The sequence below is a fragment of the Felis catus genome, chromosome B2, assembly GCF_018350175.1.
Source record: "Felis catus isolate Fca126 chromosome B2, F.catus_Fca126_mat1.0, whole genome shotgun sequence".
Taxonomy (NCBI): Eukaryota; Metazoa; Chordata; class Mammalia; order Carnivora; family Felidae; genus Felis; species Felis catus.
The window spans coordinates 51273085-51287401 of NC_058372.1; the positions used below are offsets into that span (position 1 = coordinate 51273085).

Consider the following 14317-nt stretch of genomic DNA (forward strand, 5'->3'; position numbering starts at 1 on the left):
ATTATTCTCATTTTTTAAATACCAAATTTTATGCTTTTATTCTGAGACATGTATGAGAAAAAAACCAGTTTGAATTAATGAAAAATATGATGATGATTATTTTTTTTTTGTTTCACTCTATATTGAAACAAAACTAAGCTGAATATTGGCAAGTAGAAGTTTTGAGGTACATTCCTTAATGAGTAGATGAAAATCTCATTAATTATTTCTAATATTTTTATGTAAATAGATATTTCTTTAGGAGTTAATCGTTACTGCTTCTCAGATAGTTAAAACAACCACAAAAGCCCTCTAAATCCTCTCATCTTTACTAATAATGCTACCCTTCTTCAGAATTTTTGGCCTTGAATGGAAACCAGTGGTCCTCTCTCCTGATCTCTCTTAAATATTAATGAGAGAGATCAGAGTGCCATGTGCTTTTATTCATGCTACTCTGCTTTATCCTTAGATAGCCCTAAGCTGGAGGTGATTATCCCCTTTTTATAGGAGAGGGAACCCCTTGTCTACCAAAGTAATTGTAAACAGCTCAACCTAGCATTTGGTAATCTGCTATCAAAAGATAGCAGTCTTCTCTCCAGATACTCCCATATTGATATCCTGAAGTTCAGGCATATCTGTCTTTTCCCAGGGCTTACCCTCTCCTCACTGTATTCAGTGTCCCATTTGTACTTGGTTTCTCCTCTGCTCTTATTTATTTTGTTCAAAGCGTGAGTGTCCTTTGTCTAATTTTCTCTTTTCTTTATTAAACTTAATGAGGCACTGAAGGTATGATGTGCTAGCATTAATTTAAAAAGTTGTCTGTTGGTGATCCATTTTACAGATAAGGAAATTAAGGCACAGGTAAGTTAAGTAGTTTGTCTGAGGGCACAAGCCTAGTAAATGTGGAAAACTGGTGCAGATTGTTCTTATGTCTCTTTAGATTTGATGGAGGACAAAGTGGATACAGGGAGAGATCATTTAAGAGGATATTATAGTCATCTAGATGATTTGGGCCTGATCTAAGTTGATAATAATAGGAGTGGGAAGAAAAAGATGGCTAAGGAAAATAATTAGAGAATATGAGAAAGATTTGGAAATTGAATGTAGGAATTGGTATGGGGGAAAAATTCAAATTAGTTTTTTAATGAGGTTGGTGGTCAGCCTGGGTTTCATTGAGAAGGTGCTATTTATATACTTTTTTCCTATGTTTATTCTCACACCTCATATTTGTCCTGAGGAAGACATTTAAGAATCAGTCAAAGGGGATTTCAGCTGGGAATAACCCGCAAGCTTTATACTCCCTCTTGTCAGAGATCTGGGACTAAGCAATTTTCTTAGTGGTAAAATGAAGATAATCCTGACCTTATGGGGATATTTCATGACTCAAGTGAGAGAGCAGCTGTTCTTGCAGAGACTTATTCATTAGCTTCTCATTCACTCATTTGGCACCTGTGTCAAAGCTTAAGCTCATTTCTGTGTCAGCTTTAGGGGAACAGCGACAGACGAGACCAACAATATCTTTGTTTCCAGTGAACTTAGAGTTTAAAAAGGGAGGTTGACTGTCACCGGTTAGTTAAAACTGTAACAGATCTCACAAAGGTGAAGCCTGAGGAAACTGAGAGTGGGGGAATCCAGTCTCATCTTGGGACTCATGGAACATGGCCCTGAGGATATGACATTTTAGCTGGGTATGTAAGGATAAGTAGATGTTTTCCTCCTTTAGTTTTTTATTATATTTTTAGTAACCTGTAGCAAACTGGTACTCAGGACTCTTCACACCACATCATTGACTTCCTTGCCTATACCTTTTTTTCTTTTCTTTTCTTTTCTTTTCTTTTCTTTTCTTTTCTTTTCTTTTCTTTTCTTTTCTTTTCTTTTCTTTTCTTTTCTTCCTTCCTTCCTTCCTTCCTTTCTTTCTTTCTTTCTTTCTTTCTTTCTTTTTCTTCTTTTCTTTTTTTTTCCAAGCAAATACATTTCTTTTTCTTCCAAGTTCAGAATGTGCACATGATGGAAAGAAATGGTCTTGGGAGTCAGGAGACATGTGTTCTGTTTGCCGATTTGCTACTTCTCCTGTGTATGCAAGCAGGTTATCCTAAGGAGCGAATGCCTTCCTATGAGCCAGACCTCTCTCTGTCAGCTTTGTGTGGACTGAGTCCAGCTGTATTCTCTGGCAATTGTTTTTGTTACTCTCAGATCTCCAGATTCTAGCCCAGTCCTGATCAGAGTTTCTCACAGCCGCTTTTCATGTGTTTCCTTGATAGGCCATCTTCCCAAGCTTCAGGTGTGAAGAGTGTTAAAAACTTGTATCTAATGGACATACATTTTTCTCTTGCTCTGTTTCTATGCTTTTTTTTTTTTTTTTTTTTTGTCTTGGATAGAGCAGCAAGCTGCTGTAAAGTTTGTATTTATGTGTCTGGCTTGATCTTCTTCGGCACTTGTGAGGTAACTAGTATGGCACGTGCACCTCTTTCCTCAGTCTTATAAAAACTGGTCACCAAGACCTGAAGTAGTGGCATAAAAGGGACTGTCATGGACTGCACAGGACAACCGGCATCTTTCAGACCAAGGAAAGCCATGGTGTGTCATTTCCTCGCTTGCCTGGAAAGCAGTGCTTACTTTGTAATGGATGTTCATTCATTCTTAAGCACAACAGTTCTGTGATCCCAGCATGGGAGGGTCAAACAGTGAGATAGTCCTGTATGATGAGGAAGTCATTTCATCTCTCTGAGCCTTAGTGTCCATTTTGTACAATGGAAATGAAAATAATTTATTTTGAGATGAAATAAGGTAATGTATGTAGAAGGGCCTTCCAATGTATTTGTACCTCAGGGCCCACAAATATTTGTGTATTTTAAAAATCCGTTCCAGGGGCACCTGGGTGGCTTAGTCAGTTAAGCATCAGGCTCTTGATCTCAGTGCCAGTCTTGATCTCCCAGCGTAAATTCAAGCCTCACATTGGGTTCCACACTGGGTGTGAAGCCTACTTTAAAAAAAAAATTCTAAAAATCCATTCCAGACTCAACTGTGTGTGTATGTGTGTATGTATGTATAGCTATTATATTTATGAAACTGGGATCAGAGTATTTGCTCTTTACTACCTCATATGACCGTACAAGGCAGAGAATAGTGTGACGTGAATGTTACCACAAACTTAAATGATTTTGGCTTTTAAATTTGAACGAAAAGCTTTTATGGAGCTTCTGATTACTTTGTGGTTGCTGGAGCAGGGCATCCTTTTTTCCCCCTGATTTCTCCCTTCCCTCTGCCACCCCTAGTTTAGAAAGAGTAGGTATGTTTTGGCTCAGCTTGCATTTGTAGAACTAGTAGAAGAAACCTCATGGGACCAGGAGAACCTTTTCTGTTTAGTCCTTCTTCATATTAGTATGTCCCAAATAAATGTATTCTTGAAATCAAATGCTATGAAATAAACCTTTAAAGCCCTAAAAGCTATAACCCCACATTTCATGCCAAGAGAAAGAGGAATTTTAACAATTTTTGGTCATTTTAAATTCATAATATTTAGTAACCAGTAAACATAGGGAAAAATATTCAGCCTAATTAGTAATAAAAGGAATATAAAACAAAATGTTGCCAGACTATTTCTACTAATAATACTGGCAGTTTTGAAAGTGTAAGAGAAAGAAAGGAGGAGGAGAGATGTTGAATCGGACACCTTGTGCAGGGTGATGGAAGTATAAATAGATATAACTTGGCCTCCTCTGAGGCAATTTAATAGTACTTATCAAGGACTGTACGGTTGTTAATGCCTTCCATGCAGTAATCACAATTCTGGGAGCTTAGCCTAAGGAAATAATCAGAAATGGATATAAATATAAATATAACATCAGGAACTTGGAAACAACCTAAATGTCCAACAATAAGAGATTGATTAAATGAAGTCTGAAAATGTATGCAGTGGGTTTTCTGCCATGAAAAATGGCAAACTGTTTGGACAAATAAAGGCAGGAAAGATTTTGTAAAATGTGCAGTGGAAAAAACCAAATCAGCATGAACTTACAGTTTTTTGAAATATAACATGTTTATACACACTGTGTGTGTGCATGTATATGAGGACAATGAAAAAAAAAACATCAGAGTAAAACATTATCTCTGGGTGATGGAAATGTTGGTGGTTTTTGTTTTCTTTGGACTTTTCTGAATTTTCCAGATGGTTACACTTATAATCAGAAGGAGAAAGTCCATAATTTAAAAATGCATACTCTAGAATGCAGTGTACTGATACAAACTATGTGAACATGTAAGAAAAAACAGCTGAATGGGAATTACGACAGAATGCCATCAATGACTTTTGGTAGGGTGATGGGACTTGGTGGTGGTGGTGTTTGTTTGTTTGTTTGTTTGTTTTTTCCAGTTTCATTGAGAAATAATTGACAATCATCACTGTATAAGTTGAAGGTGTGCAGCATGATGGTTTGATTTACCTATATCGTGAAATAATTACCACATTAGATTCAGCTAACATCCATCATCTCATATAGTTACAGTAAAAAGAAAAAAAAGAAAGGAAAAAAAATCTTCTACTTGTGATGAAAACTCATAGGATTTACTCCTTTACCAATTTTTAAATACATTATAGAGTAGTGTTAGCTGTAGTCACCATATTGTACTTACATCCCTACTACTAATCTTTCTTATAAGTGGAAGTCTGTACCTTTGACCACCTTCATCCAATTTTTCTCCTTCCCTCACCCATTGCCTCTTGTAACCACAAGCCTGACCTCTTTTTTTGTGTGTTGTTTTTAGTTTCGTTTTTAAGATTCCACATATAAGTGAGTTCATACATTGTTGTTGTTTTTTTTTTCTGACTTATTTAACTTAGCATAATGCCTTCAAGGTCCATCCATGTGTGTTATTTGTTTTTAATATTTTTTTCTTTAATGTGCTTCTACTCAGAATATGTATCTTCCATTAGGAAAGCAAGTTTTTTTTTTTAAAGGAAAGCAAGTTTAAAGAATTGTAGAAAAATACTTTAGAAATCCATGCCACATTTAAATAGAGATAGTACTTACTAGATATTCTCTCGTCACTGTGGTCCATCTTGAGGATGGTGAAAACTATTAACAATGGTGGTAAATGACAGATGTTTTCTTTGCTCCTACAGATATTCCTGAGATTCCAGAAAGCATCTCATTCTGTAAAGCACTACAGATAGCTGACTTCAGCGGAAATCCACTGACGAGGTAACCTTTCTGCTTGCTTTTCTGTATGTAGTACTAAGGATATCCTTTTTGGGAACCAAGCCATGAATACAACCTGGTTACCCATTGTGTAGGTACCTAGATGGATGGCTGTCTTTATCAAGGATGATTGACCTTCATAGAGATTTATTTATAAATAGCACTGTGCAATGAAGGGCACACTGTGCTATTGATGGAACATTGAAAGGATATTGGTAGGGGGTCAGGGGAGGCACAGTGGAGTGGACAAAACAGGAGTAAGAAGTGCATTTCTCAAGCAGTATGAAGCATTGGAGTAGTTCATAAATCCTCTATTGCTTATGTTGTCTTGTAGGATGAGACTGAGTTCTGAATTCCCAGAGAGCTTCCCCTATAGTTATCCAAGGAGAAGTCCTAATAAGGGATATTTTTTCCACCCCAGTAATGAAACATATTACTATCTTAGCTTTCCTCTAATTCTCCCTTTAAAACAAACAACTCTGCCAACACCATTATTTCCTTACTTTAGCGATAGCTGTGAGGATTTCTTTGGGTTTATTCCTCTAAATAAAGCCACCTTATCACTGTTTTACTACCGATTCCAGCCTTGCCCGTTCTGGTATGACGCAGCACATTGCCTGGGCACAGCTGAGCCACCCTCCTCGTGGCTCCTGGCTCAGTCATGAGGCCACTGATAACTGACTTCCAGGTTCCTGTGTTGCCAGGTTAGCTGAATTGTTGCCTACCTGGCAATTCAGAGATGGTCCTCAGGAAAAGTTCCAGATGTGTCTCTAGGCCAAGTAGGTTTATATCTAAGATTTCTAAACTCTGTTAGCAACCTCAGGAGAAAGGTACTTTTCCCTCTTCCCTTCTGCTTTTTTTTTTTTTTTTTAAGCATATAGGAAAATTGAGATGAGATTAAAATTTGGGATACATATTGCCCATATGAAAATTACTTGGGTCTTCTTGGGTATGGAGTGCTGGAGAATGCCCATTTAGTGTTGCTTTTGCCATTTCTGCTATTTTTAAGAAGTAAATGTTTTATTTAAAAAATTTTTTTTAATGTTTATTTATTTTTGAGAGAGAGCGCACGCGTGCGAGTGCTTCGAGCCAGCGACTTGGGGAGGGGCAGAGAGAGAGGGAGGCACAGAATCCGAAGCAGGCTCCAGGCTCTGAGCTGTCAGCACAGAGCCGGACACGGGGCTCGAACCCACAAACCATTGAGATCATGACCTGAGCCAAATTTGGATGCTCAACCGACTCTAGACACCCTGAAGTCAATGTGTTTTACAAAATACTTTTGGGACGCCTGGGTGGCTCAGTCAGTTAAGCGTCCGACTTTAGCCCAGGTCATGATCTCATGGTTTGTGAGTTTGAGCCCCACATCGGGCTCTGTGTGACAGCCTAGAGCCTGGAGCCTGCTTCGGATTCTGTGTCTACCCCTCTCTCTGCTCCTCCCCTGTTTATGCTCTGTTGCTCTCTCAAAAATAAACATTAAAAAAATTTCTTTTTTATTTTTGTCTTTTGAATTTCAGTGACTATATTACTAATAACATCTATTTTTATGAAAAATAGTAAATGTAGTAAGCTCTAACTCATCTCTGTCCTCAAGTCTTGTCTTCTTTCTTAACCATGGTCCACACAATTGTCCCTCTTCTTCAAACCTTTCTGGAGCTCCCTGTTTCTATACGATAGAGTGGCGTCTCCTCCAGGTGCTATGCAGCCTTCCCTGCCCTGTATCTGACCTTGGCCTATCTTTCCATGTTCATTGCTTTCAGTTGCCCGTGTCAGACGTCAGGCTCTGCTGTTACAGAGTGCTCATAGGTTATTTATTTCACTCTCCTCTTTTTGCACTCCTGTAAGGTGTACAAGGTGGGGGGGGGGGTGGGCATTACACTTCTTTGGGAAGTCTTTTCTTACTCTGCACAGTCCCCTCCTCTGGCCCTTCCATTATGCTCTGAGCATACCTTTTTCCTAACACTTTAAATTTATACATTTTATTTTATTAAAAAAAATTTTTAACGTTTATTTATTTTTGAGAGACAGAGGGAGACAGAGCACGAGTAGGGGAGGGGCAGAGAGAGAGGGAGACACAGAATCTGAAGCAGGCTCCAGGCTCTGAGCTGTCAGCACAGAGCCCTGTGTAGGGCTCTAACACACGAACCGTGAGATCATGACCTGGGCTGAAACCAAGAGTCATTCTCTTAACTGACTGAGCCACCCAGGCACCCCCCTTGAAATTTACATTTGAGTTATCACCTTGACCAAGACTCCCCAATTAGACTGAGAAAGTTTACTTGTATTCTTCTATTATTGTTTTATCTCCAGCCCTACCTTAATTTCTGGAATGGGATAAGCACTTTCTAAATGGCTGTTGAACTGAACTAAGCTGTTTATCCGTAAGGCAGCTTGTAGGGTTAGGCAGCTGGGAAATACTATTATGCTGCCTTGGAGGACTTTTTTCTTTTTTTTTTTTTTTTTTTGCCATTCAATTGCTTAATCCCCTTTTCTACCTCTTTAGTTTTCCTTTTCTAATGTCTGCTGACACATGGCTTTACCATTCTCTCAAAACTCTCTGACCAGAACACACCCACCCTGTAGGAGGCTTTACTCCGTTTTTCTCCTGGCCTCATATTTGGGAGGTTTCTTAAAGTAAAGTCTTTGATTTGGCAGGTGTACTCCTTTAAGAATTAGGACAACTTATCTGTGAGTTGAAAGGACCTTAAAAACGATTTGGGTTGACCCGCTTATGCTATGGCTGAAGAAACCGAGGCTGAAAGAGACTGAATGACCTTTTGAGATGACGCAGCCTCTGAGTGGCAGCTCCGCCTAGACTTCCTTTCTCCTAGCCTGCTGTCCATGCTTCCTCCCCACACAGTGGCTTGGCTCTTAACGTGAACAGCTCATAAAAAAGGAAATCAGCTATTTCAAAATACCTTTTCCTTATATTTAAGAGCATTTTAGCTACTTTTAAAATTGTAAAATGATACGTACTTTACGGTACAAACTCAGGCAGCAGGTAAGTTGCATCTTTTTAAATATGAATAAAAAATCTTACCTCTCTTACACTGTGAAAGAGGTTTCAACTTCGTAAAAAGTGTTTCAGTGATAATGGACTATAACTCTCATCTTGCAGGGCCTGGATTTGTTTTTGAAGTTTGGAATTACCTATATTATATGTGAAATAGTACCATAGAATTTGCTTATTATTTTTTTAAATTTTATTAATTTTTATTTACTTATTTTTTTAAATTTATTTAGAGAAAGAGAGAGAGCAAGGGTGGGGGAGAGGGCCAGAAGGGGGTGGGGGTAGAGAGGAAGAGAGAGAGAGAGAGAGAGAGAGAGAGAGAGAATGAATGAATGAATCTTAAATAGGTTCCATGCTCAGCTTGGGGCTCAGTCCTACCACCATTGCTTGGATCATGACCTGAGCCAAAATCAAGGGTTGGACACTCAACCGACTGAGCCACCACCCAGCCACCCAGGTGCCCCTAGAGTTTTCTTTTTAAAAACGGAACCTAGAAAGAGGAATGAAATGAAAGATTCTAATGTAGAGACTATCACTAAAGCAAGAAGCCCCCCTCCTCATTCCTACCTGAAACAATGAATTCTATGTTCTATTGTCTGTATTAGCAGATTTATGTATAAGGACCTTTGGCATTTTAGAAGCAATGAGATCTTTTTAACCCTTTTTTTTTTTCCCTCCCTAACTGGAGGTAACCATAGAAATACTGAAAGTAAACTTTCTTTGTACGTTTTTAAATACTTTTATTTTGAAAACCTCACTCTTCAGTAGCATTTAAGGGAAGTATAAAGAATGTCCTTTTGTGTAGAACATAGTGAAGCATAATAATTATCTCAAGTGATTGGCATCTTAAATCAAGTTAAAAGAAAATTATTAAGAAAGTAGCAATTGCTGTCAATTGATCAGTTCTAAGTAATCCATAGCTTTGCTCTGGCTATTATAATCTACAGAAAAAAAGCCATGATTAAGCTGCTGTCCTGTGTTTTATTATAATCTTCTGGGCTAAATTAGTGTTAGAGCTTGTGTATCTTTCCTGGGTTAATTATTCCTGGATCACCCCATCAAGTATTTTTCATGCCTCTGTACTTCTAGGTAAACTGAGTCTTGGCTTCTTTCCTTATCGATGTCTTCTATATAGGAAGACCAGGCAAATATGCCACTTAAAATGTAATTTGAAGTTATTTCAGTGAGAATATGGGAGAGATAATTATATTTGTGTCTGGTGTACACTCTATATGCACTTTTCTTTTTCAATTAACATTTTGTTGTTGCTGTTTCAGATTGCCAGAAAGCTTTCCTGAATTACAGAATTTGACCTGTCTCTCTGTAAACGACATCTCCCTGCAGTCCCTGCCTGAAAATATCGGCAAGTAAGTGTTTATGTGAGGACAGGAGAGTGTTTGCATCATCCACCCCAGCCTCTTTGTCTTTTACAGCTCTTATCTTTCTATTCCGAAAGCCTTTTACCCAATCTTTAATCTCACCCTCAAGAAGGATCATAGCGAGATTCCGGTGTTTCTGCTTTCAGTTGACCCTAAATCCCAGTGGTCAAAAGGGGTAATGCTACTGTGAAAAACCTAAATTTATTTGGACATGTCCTTCAAACTGATGGATTCCAGAGTAGTTAACTTAAGCGAACAAAGTAGCACTGGTCATGTAGGTAGTTAATAAATCCTGTTGGCAGCTACCACTCTCAGTACTTTGATCAAACGTTTACGGAGTATGTACGCTGAACAACGGCTGCGTCTGCCAGCGTCTGTGCACCTCAGACCTGAGAATAGCGAGTAGGAGTGGTGTCTTTGGAGAGCAGGCGTGGAATGGGGAGAGGGACATGGGATGGGATGGGCACACTTCCATGGTGCCGGCTTAGAGGCTGGGGAGGACAGCCATGGCCAGAAATAAAATCCTTTGAAGAAAATGTGTGCGGGCAATTAAATGTTCTCTTACACATTCTCACAGATGAATTAATTGAATTAGCAGATCTTTTCCATACCTCCAGGACATACAGTGGGTTAAATCAGGCTGACAGCTCATGCTTTACCACTTAAAACAAAAGTGCAATGTGGCTGGCCGAAGCTAGTGGACCAGTGTTCCCTAGTGTCATAGAAGGTTTTCCTTGTGTTCACGTGTCCTACCTGAGTTCTAAGACAAAACAGAAACTTTGGTTTTGAGAACTGCAGTGTATCTGACAGATGTCTGTTCTGCAAAGGGTCTCTTTCCAGAAATCTGTGGGAGTGGACTGCTTTTCATAGACAACTTTGCCCCCTCCTCTCCCTCCTATACAGGCGGAAGACAGCAGACTGACCCCGGTTTGAGCTGGCAAGATCATGTTTTCTGAGATGCAAGCTGTTTAAACGTGTTGCCAGTAGACTTGCTGATACAGATTTGTGTCCTTAATGTCCCAGGAGGGGAAGGGGACAGGAAGCCCCAGTATACTCTGAGTTGATGGTATCTGTTGCAGAGGAAACAATCATGTTTTACTCTGGGTTTCTTGACTTAGCACTTTTGCTGTATCAAGATTCATATATTTCTAATTAATATAATAGCCATTTATTTTTATTTTATTTTTTATATAATTTATTGTCAAATTGGTTTCCGTGCAACACCCAGTGCTCATCCCAACAGGTGCCCTCCTCAATGCCCATCATCCACTTTCCCCTCTCCCCCATCAACCCTCAGTTTATTCTCAGTTTTTGATAGTCTCTTATGGTTTGCCTCCCTCCCTCTCTGTAACTTTCCCCCCCCTCCCCTCCCCCAAGGTCTTCTGTTAAGTTTCTCAGGATCCATATATGAGTGAAAACATATGGTATCTGTCTTTCTCTGTATGACTTATTTCACTTAGCATAACACTCTCCAGTTCCATCCACGTTGCTACAAAAGGCCAGATTTCATTCTTTCCCATTGCCAAGTAGTATTCCATTGTGTATAAAAACCACATCTTCTTCATCCATTCATCAGCTGATGGACATTTAGGCTCTTTCCATAATTTGGCTATTGATGCATAGGGGCACTTGTACACCAATGTTTATAGCAGCACTTCCAACAATAGCCAAATTATAATAGCCATTTAAATGCCTAAACTGACTCCTCCTCCTCCTCCCCTTCCTCCTCGGAAGTCTCTGGAATCTAATTCCCTTGATACTCACCTTCCCATTCTTTCTTAGCCTACCACTGCCCACATGTTCATCCCTTCTATCCCCCCATTTATGTCTTTTTTAAAAAGGCTGAATGCTTTGAGAGAAAATACATTCTTTTTTTTGAATAAGAGGGCCTTTCTCACTCCCCACTACATTGTATTAATAGAGAATGCTAGTTAATAGTCATTTTAGAATAAATTACATATCCTTTATTCCATCTTTTCTGTTAGTACATGTACCTGTTTTTGTCAGTGTTCAGGATTTCTTGTGTACCTACGTATCCTGTCAGTAATAAGGGTAGTGTTCTGTTTTGTTTTGATTGTAGTCTTAATCATCTTGTGTAACTGTTACAGCCTTATGTATACTGATTGCTTCCAAAACAAACTGTCACTCTGAACTTGAAGCCTGTGGTGAATCATCACCCAGGAAGTAAGAATATGGGGCAGATGAATGAATCAACTGATTCTTACTAGGTCAGTTTGTGAAAATAAATGGGAGATAGCGAGTTTCCTGTTCCTGGTTGTTAAAAAAATATATATATACATATATATTTTATATATTAATTAATACATATATATTATATATTTTTTATATATATATTTTAACCAAAGCAAGAGATTCCATGATTTCTACCTGTTGGATTTAAGATTTTGCATACTAAAGTAACAGTGAGTTTTCACTTGGTAGAAAGAAGCAAAGAACAGACTCCTTGGAGAAGCTTGGGCACCCCTGGTGTCCTAGACCATGCCAGAAAGGCCCTTTAAGCAGTTGAGATGGCGAAATGTTGAGGAAATTGCATATATGCATAAGTATACTACGTTTTAAGCAAATCCTTACTTGAAACTTACAAACTTTCCTCATGAAAACAATTCTTCAGTTTCCCAGAGGATTCCCAAACGGTTACTGTAGGGCACTGAATCAAATATTTAGCAACCAAACAACTATTCAGAGGTAGTATGGTTTTATAAATAAGGCACACATATTTATTAAAAAAAATTTTTTTTAATGTTTATTGATTTTTGAGAGAGACAGAGACAAAATGCGAGTGAGGGAGGGGCAGAGAGAGGGGGAGACGCAGAATCCGAAGCAGGCTCCAGGCTCTGAGCTGTCAGCACAGAGCCCAAAGCGGGGCTTGAACTCACAAGCTGTGAGATCATGACCTGAGCCAAAGTCGGATGCTCAACCGACTGAGCCACCCAGGCACCCCTGTAAGATATACATATTTCATATTAAAAAAAAAAAATTTGAACACGAAATGGCTGCCATCTGAATGATCATACTTGCTGTTATCTTTGTAGATTCTGAAGTGGGAATTGTTGCATAGATTAACTCTGCTTATTTCTCATTGGTCAGATGAGTCAGCCACCTCAGTATCTGCCTTTTGAGCAACAGTGAGAATGGGACCTCGGTTTCTCTTTTTGGCGCCTAGCACAGTACTTGGCATGAACTGGGAAAGCTGTGGATTTGTCCAGGTTGTGGGCCCCTCAGGGAGGGCAGGAGTGTCCCGCCTGGAGGAGACAGCCAAGCCTTTATCTAGGGCAAGCTGACTGCAGTCGCCTTGAAGCTGGGGCCACCTGTGAGCATCTGTCCACTAGTGCATTTGGTTTGCCAGTGGTTGGTTAATGTGAAGAGCATTTGGGGGTTGATGGCAGAGTTGGAACTGGAGCACGGCCCCCCTGGTCCTGGTCCTGTGCTTTCTGCTACTCCATGCACCGCTACTGTAGCTCAGGTGGCTCTCATGGCCCTTTGGGGAACAGACACATTTTCTTAGTGCTCCTGGCCATATCTGATGGTGCCATTTATTAAGTAGGTAAGTCCAGCCAACATAATAAGTATTTTTATTCTAACAACCTAGTAGCTGTTTCAAAAAATAATATATGTAAATGGAAAGAATAAATATTTTTATTTCATTTTAATATTTTTATTAAAAAATATTTTTTAATGTTTATTTATTTTTGAGAGAGAGTGAGACAGAGCACAAGCTGGGGAGGGGCATAGAGAGAGGGAGACGCAGAATCTGAAGCAGGCTCCAGGCTCTGAGCTGTCAGCACAGAGCCCACTGCGGGGCTCGAACCCACAGACTGTCAGATCATGACCTGAGCCAAAGTTGGACGTTTAATTGGCTGAGCCACACAAGCACCCATTTATTTCATTTTTAAACGTTGCCAAATATTTGCTGTAGGATGTGGGTACCTGCTGGACACCGCTCAGCCTCTCAAAATGCCACCCCTTTTCCCTTTCCACATTGATTTTTCACCTGGTACTTACCGTTTGTCCCTGGCAACCCAGCTTTGCAAAGACATGGTGTCCTTGAAAGGAATGTCGTGCTGTCCAGTGTGGAAATGGAACGACATGAGCTCGTGGTTCACGTGGTATCTAACGGCTGTTGAGTGCTGCCATGTCTATCTCAAGTGTAAAGTATTCTGCAGTGTTCCTGTGAGTCGGTTGCTGCTTCCCTGGGTACCTCAGTACACGATGGCCATAAATTGTCGCTTCCTGAAATCCCCGAGCGCACTGTTAGGAATCCTGCGGGGTGCAGATCATTCGCCATTGACATGTGGGAAGAAGCCAGCGTCACACAGGTCGCAGGTCGTTGCACTTTGAGGGAACTGCAGGGCACTACAGTCCGTGTCCTACACTCACCACGTGGCTGCATGGCAGCCACCCTCAGTGTGGCTACTTGGATGAAGCAAGTCTCTCACATAGTAGAATCCCTATAATACTTTTTGGTGGCACGAAAAATGATCGTGAAGATCTTTTGAACCATAAAGAAGTATACTGGTTACCTCATGCGGAATCACACATCTTTCTTTTACTAAAGAGTAAGAATGTCCCAGATTTGGCCCTTTTCTGTGATGGCACTTTAGCATAGTACCTTGTCCTTTAAAGTAAAGTTGATGACAATAGCCAAAGTATGTAAAGAGCCCAAATGTCCATCGATGGATGAATGGATAAAGAAGATGTGGTGTATATATATATGTATATATGTATATACATGA

General features: G+C 39.7%; 1 protein-coding gene across 2 annotated transcripts in view; it reads left to right on the forward strand.

Moving 5' to 3' along the window:
• LRRC1 (leucine rich repeat containing 1) overlaps positions 1-14317 on the forward strand; it is a 134224-nt gene that overhangs the window by 77448 nt on the left and 42459 nt on the right. For both annotated transcript variants that reach the window (XM_023254065.2, XM_045057656.1), the window contains exons 3-4: positions 5102-5180; positions 9462-9551. In XM_023254065.2, the coding sequence (XP_023109833.1) occupies positions 5102-5180; positions 9462-9551 (169 nt within the window). The remainder of the gene's footprint in view (positions 1-5101; positions 5181-9461; positions 9552-14317) is intronic.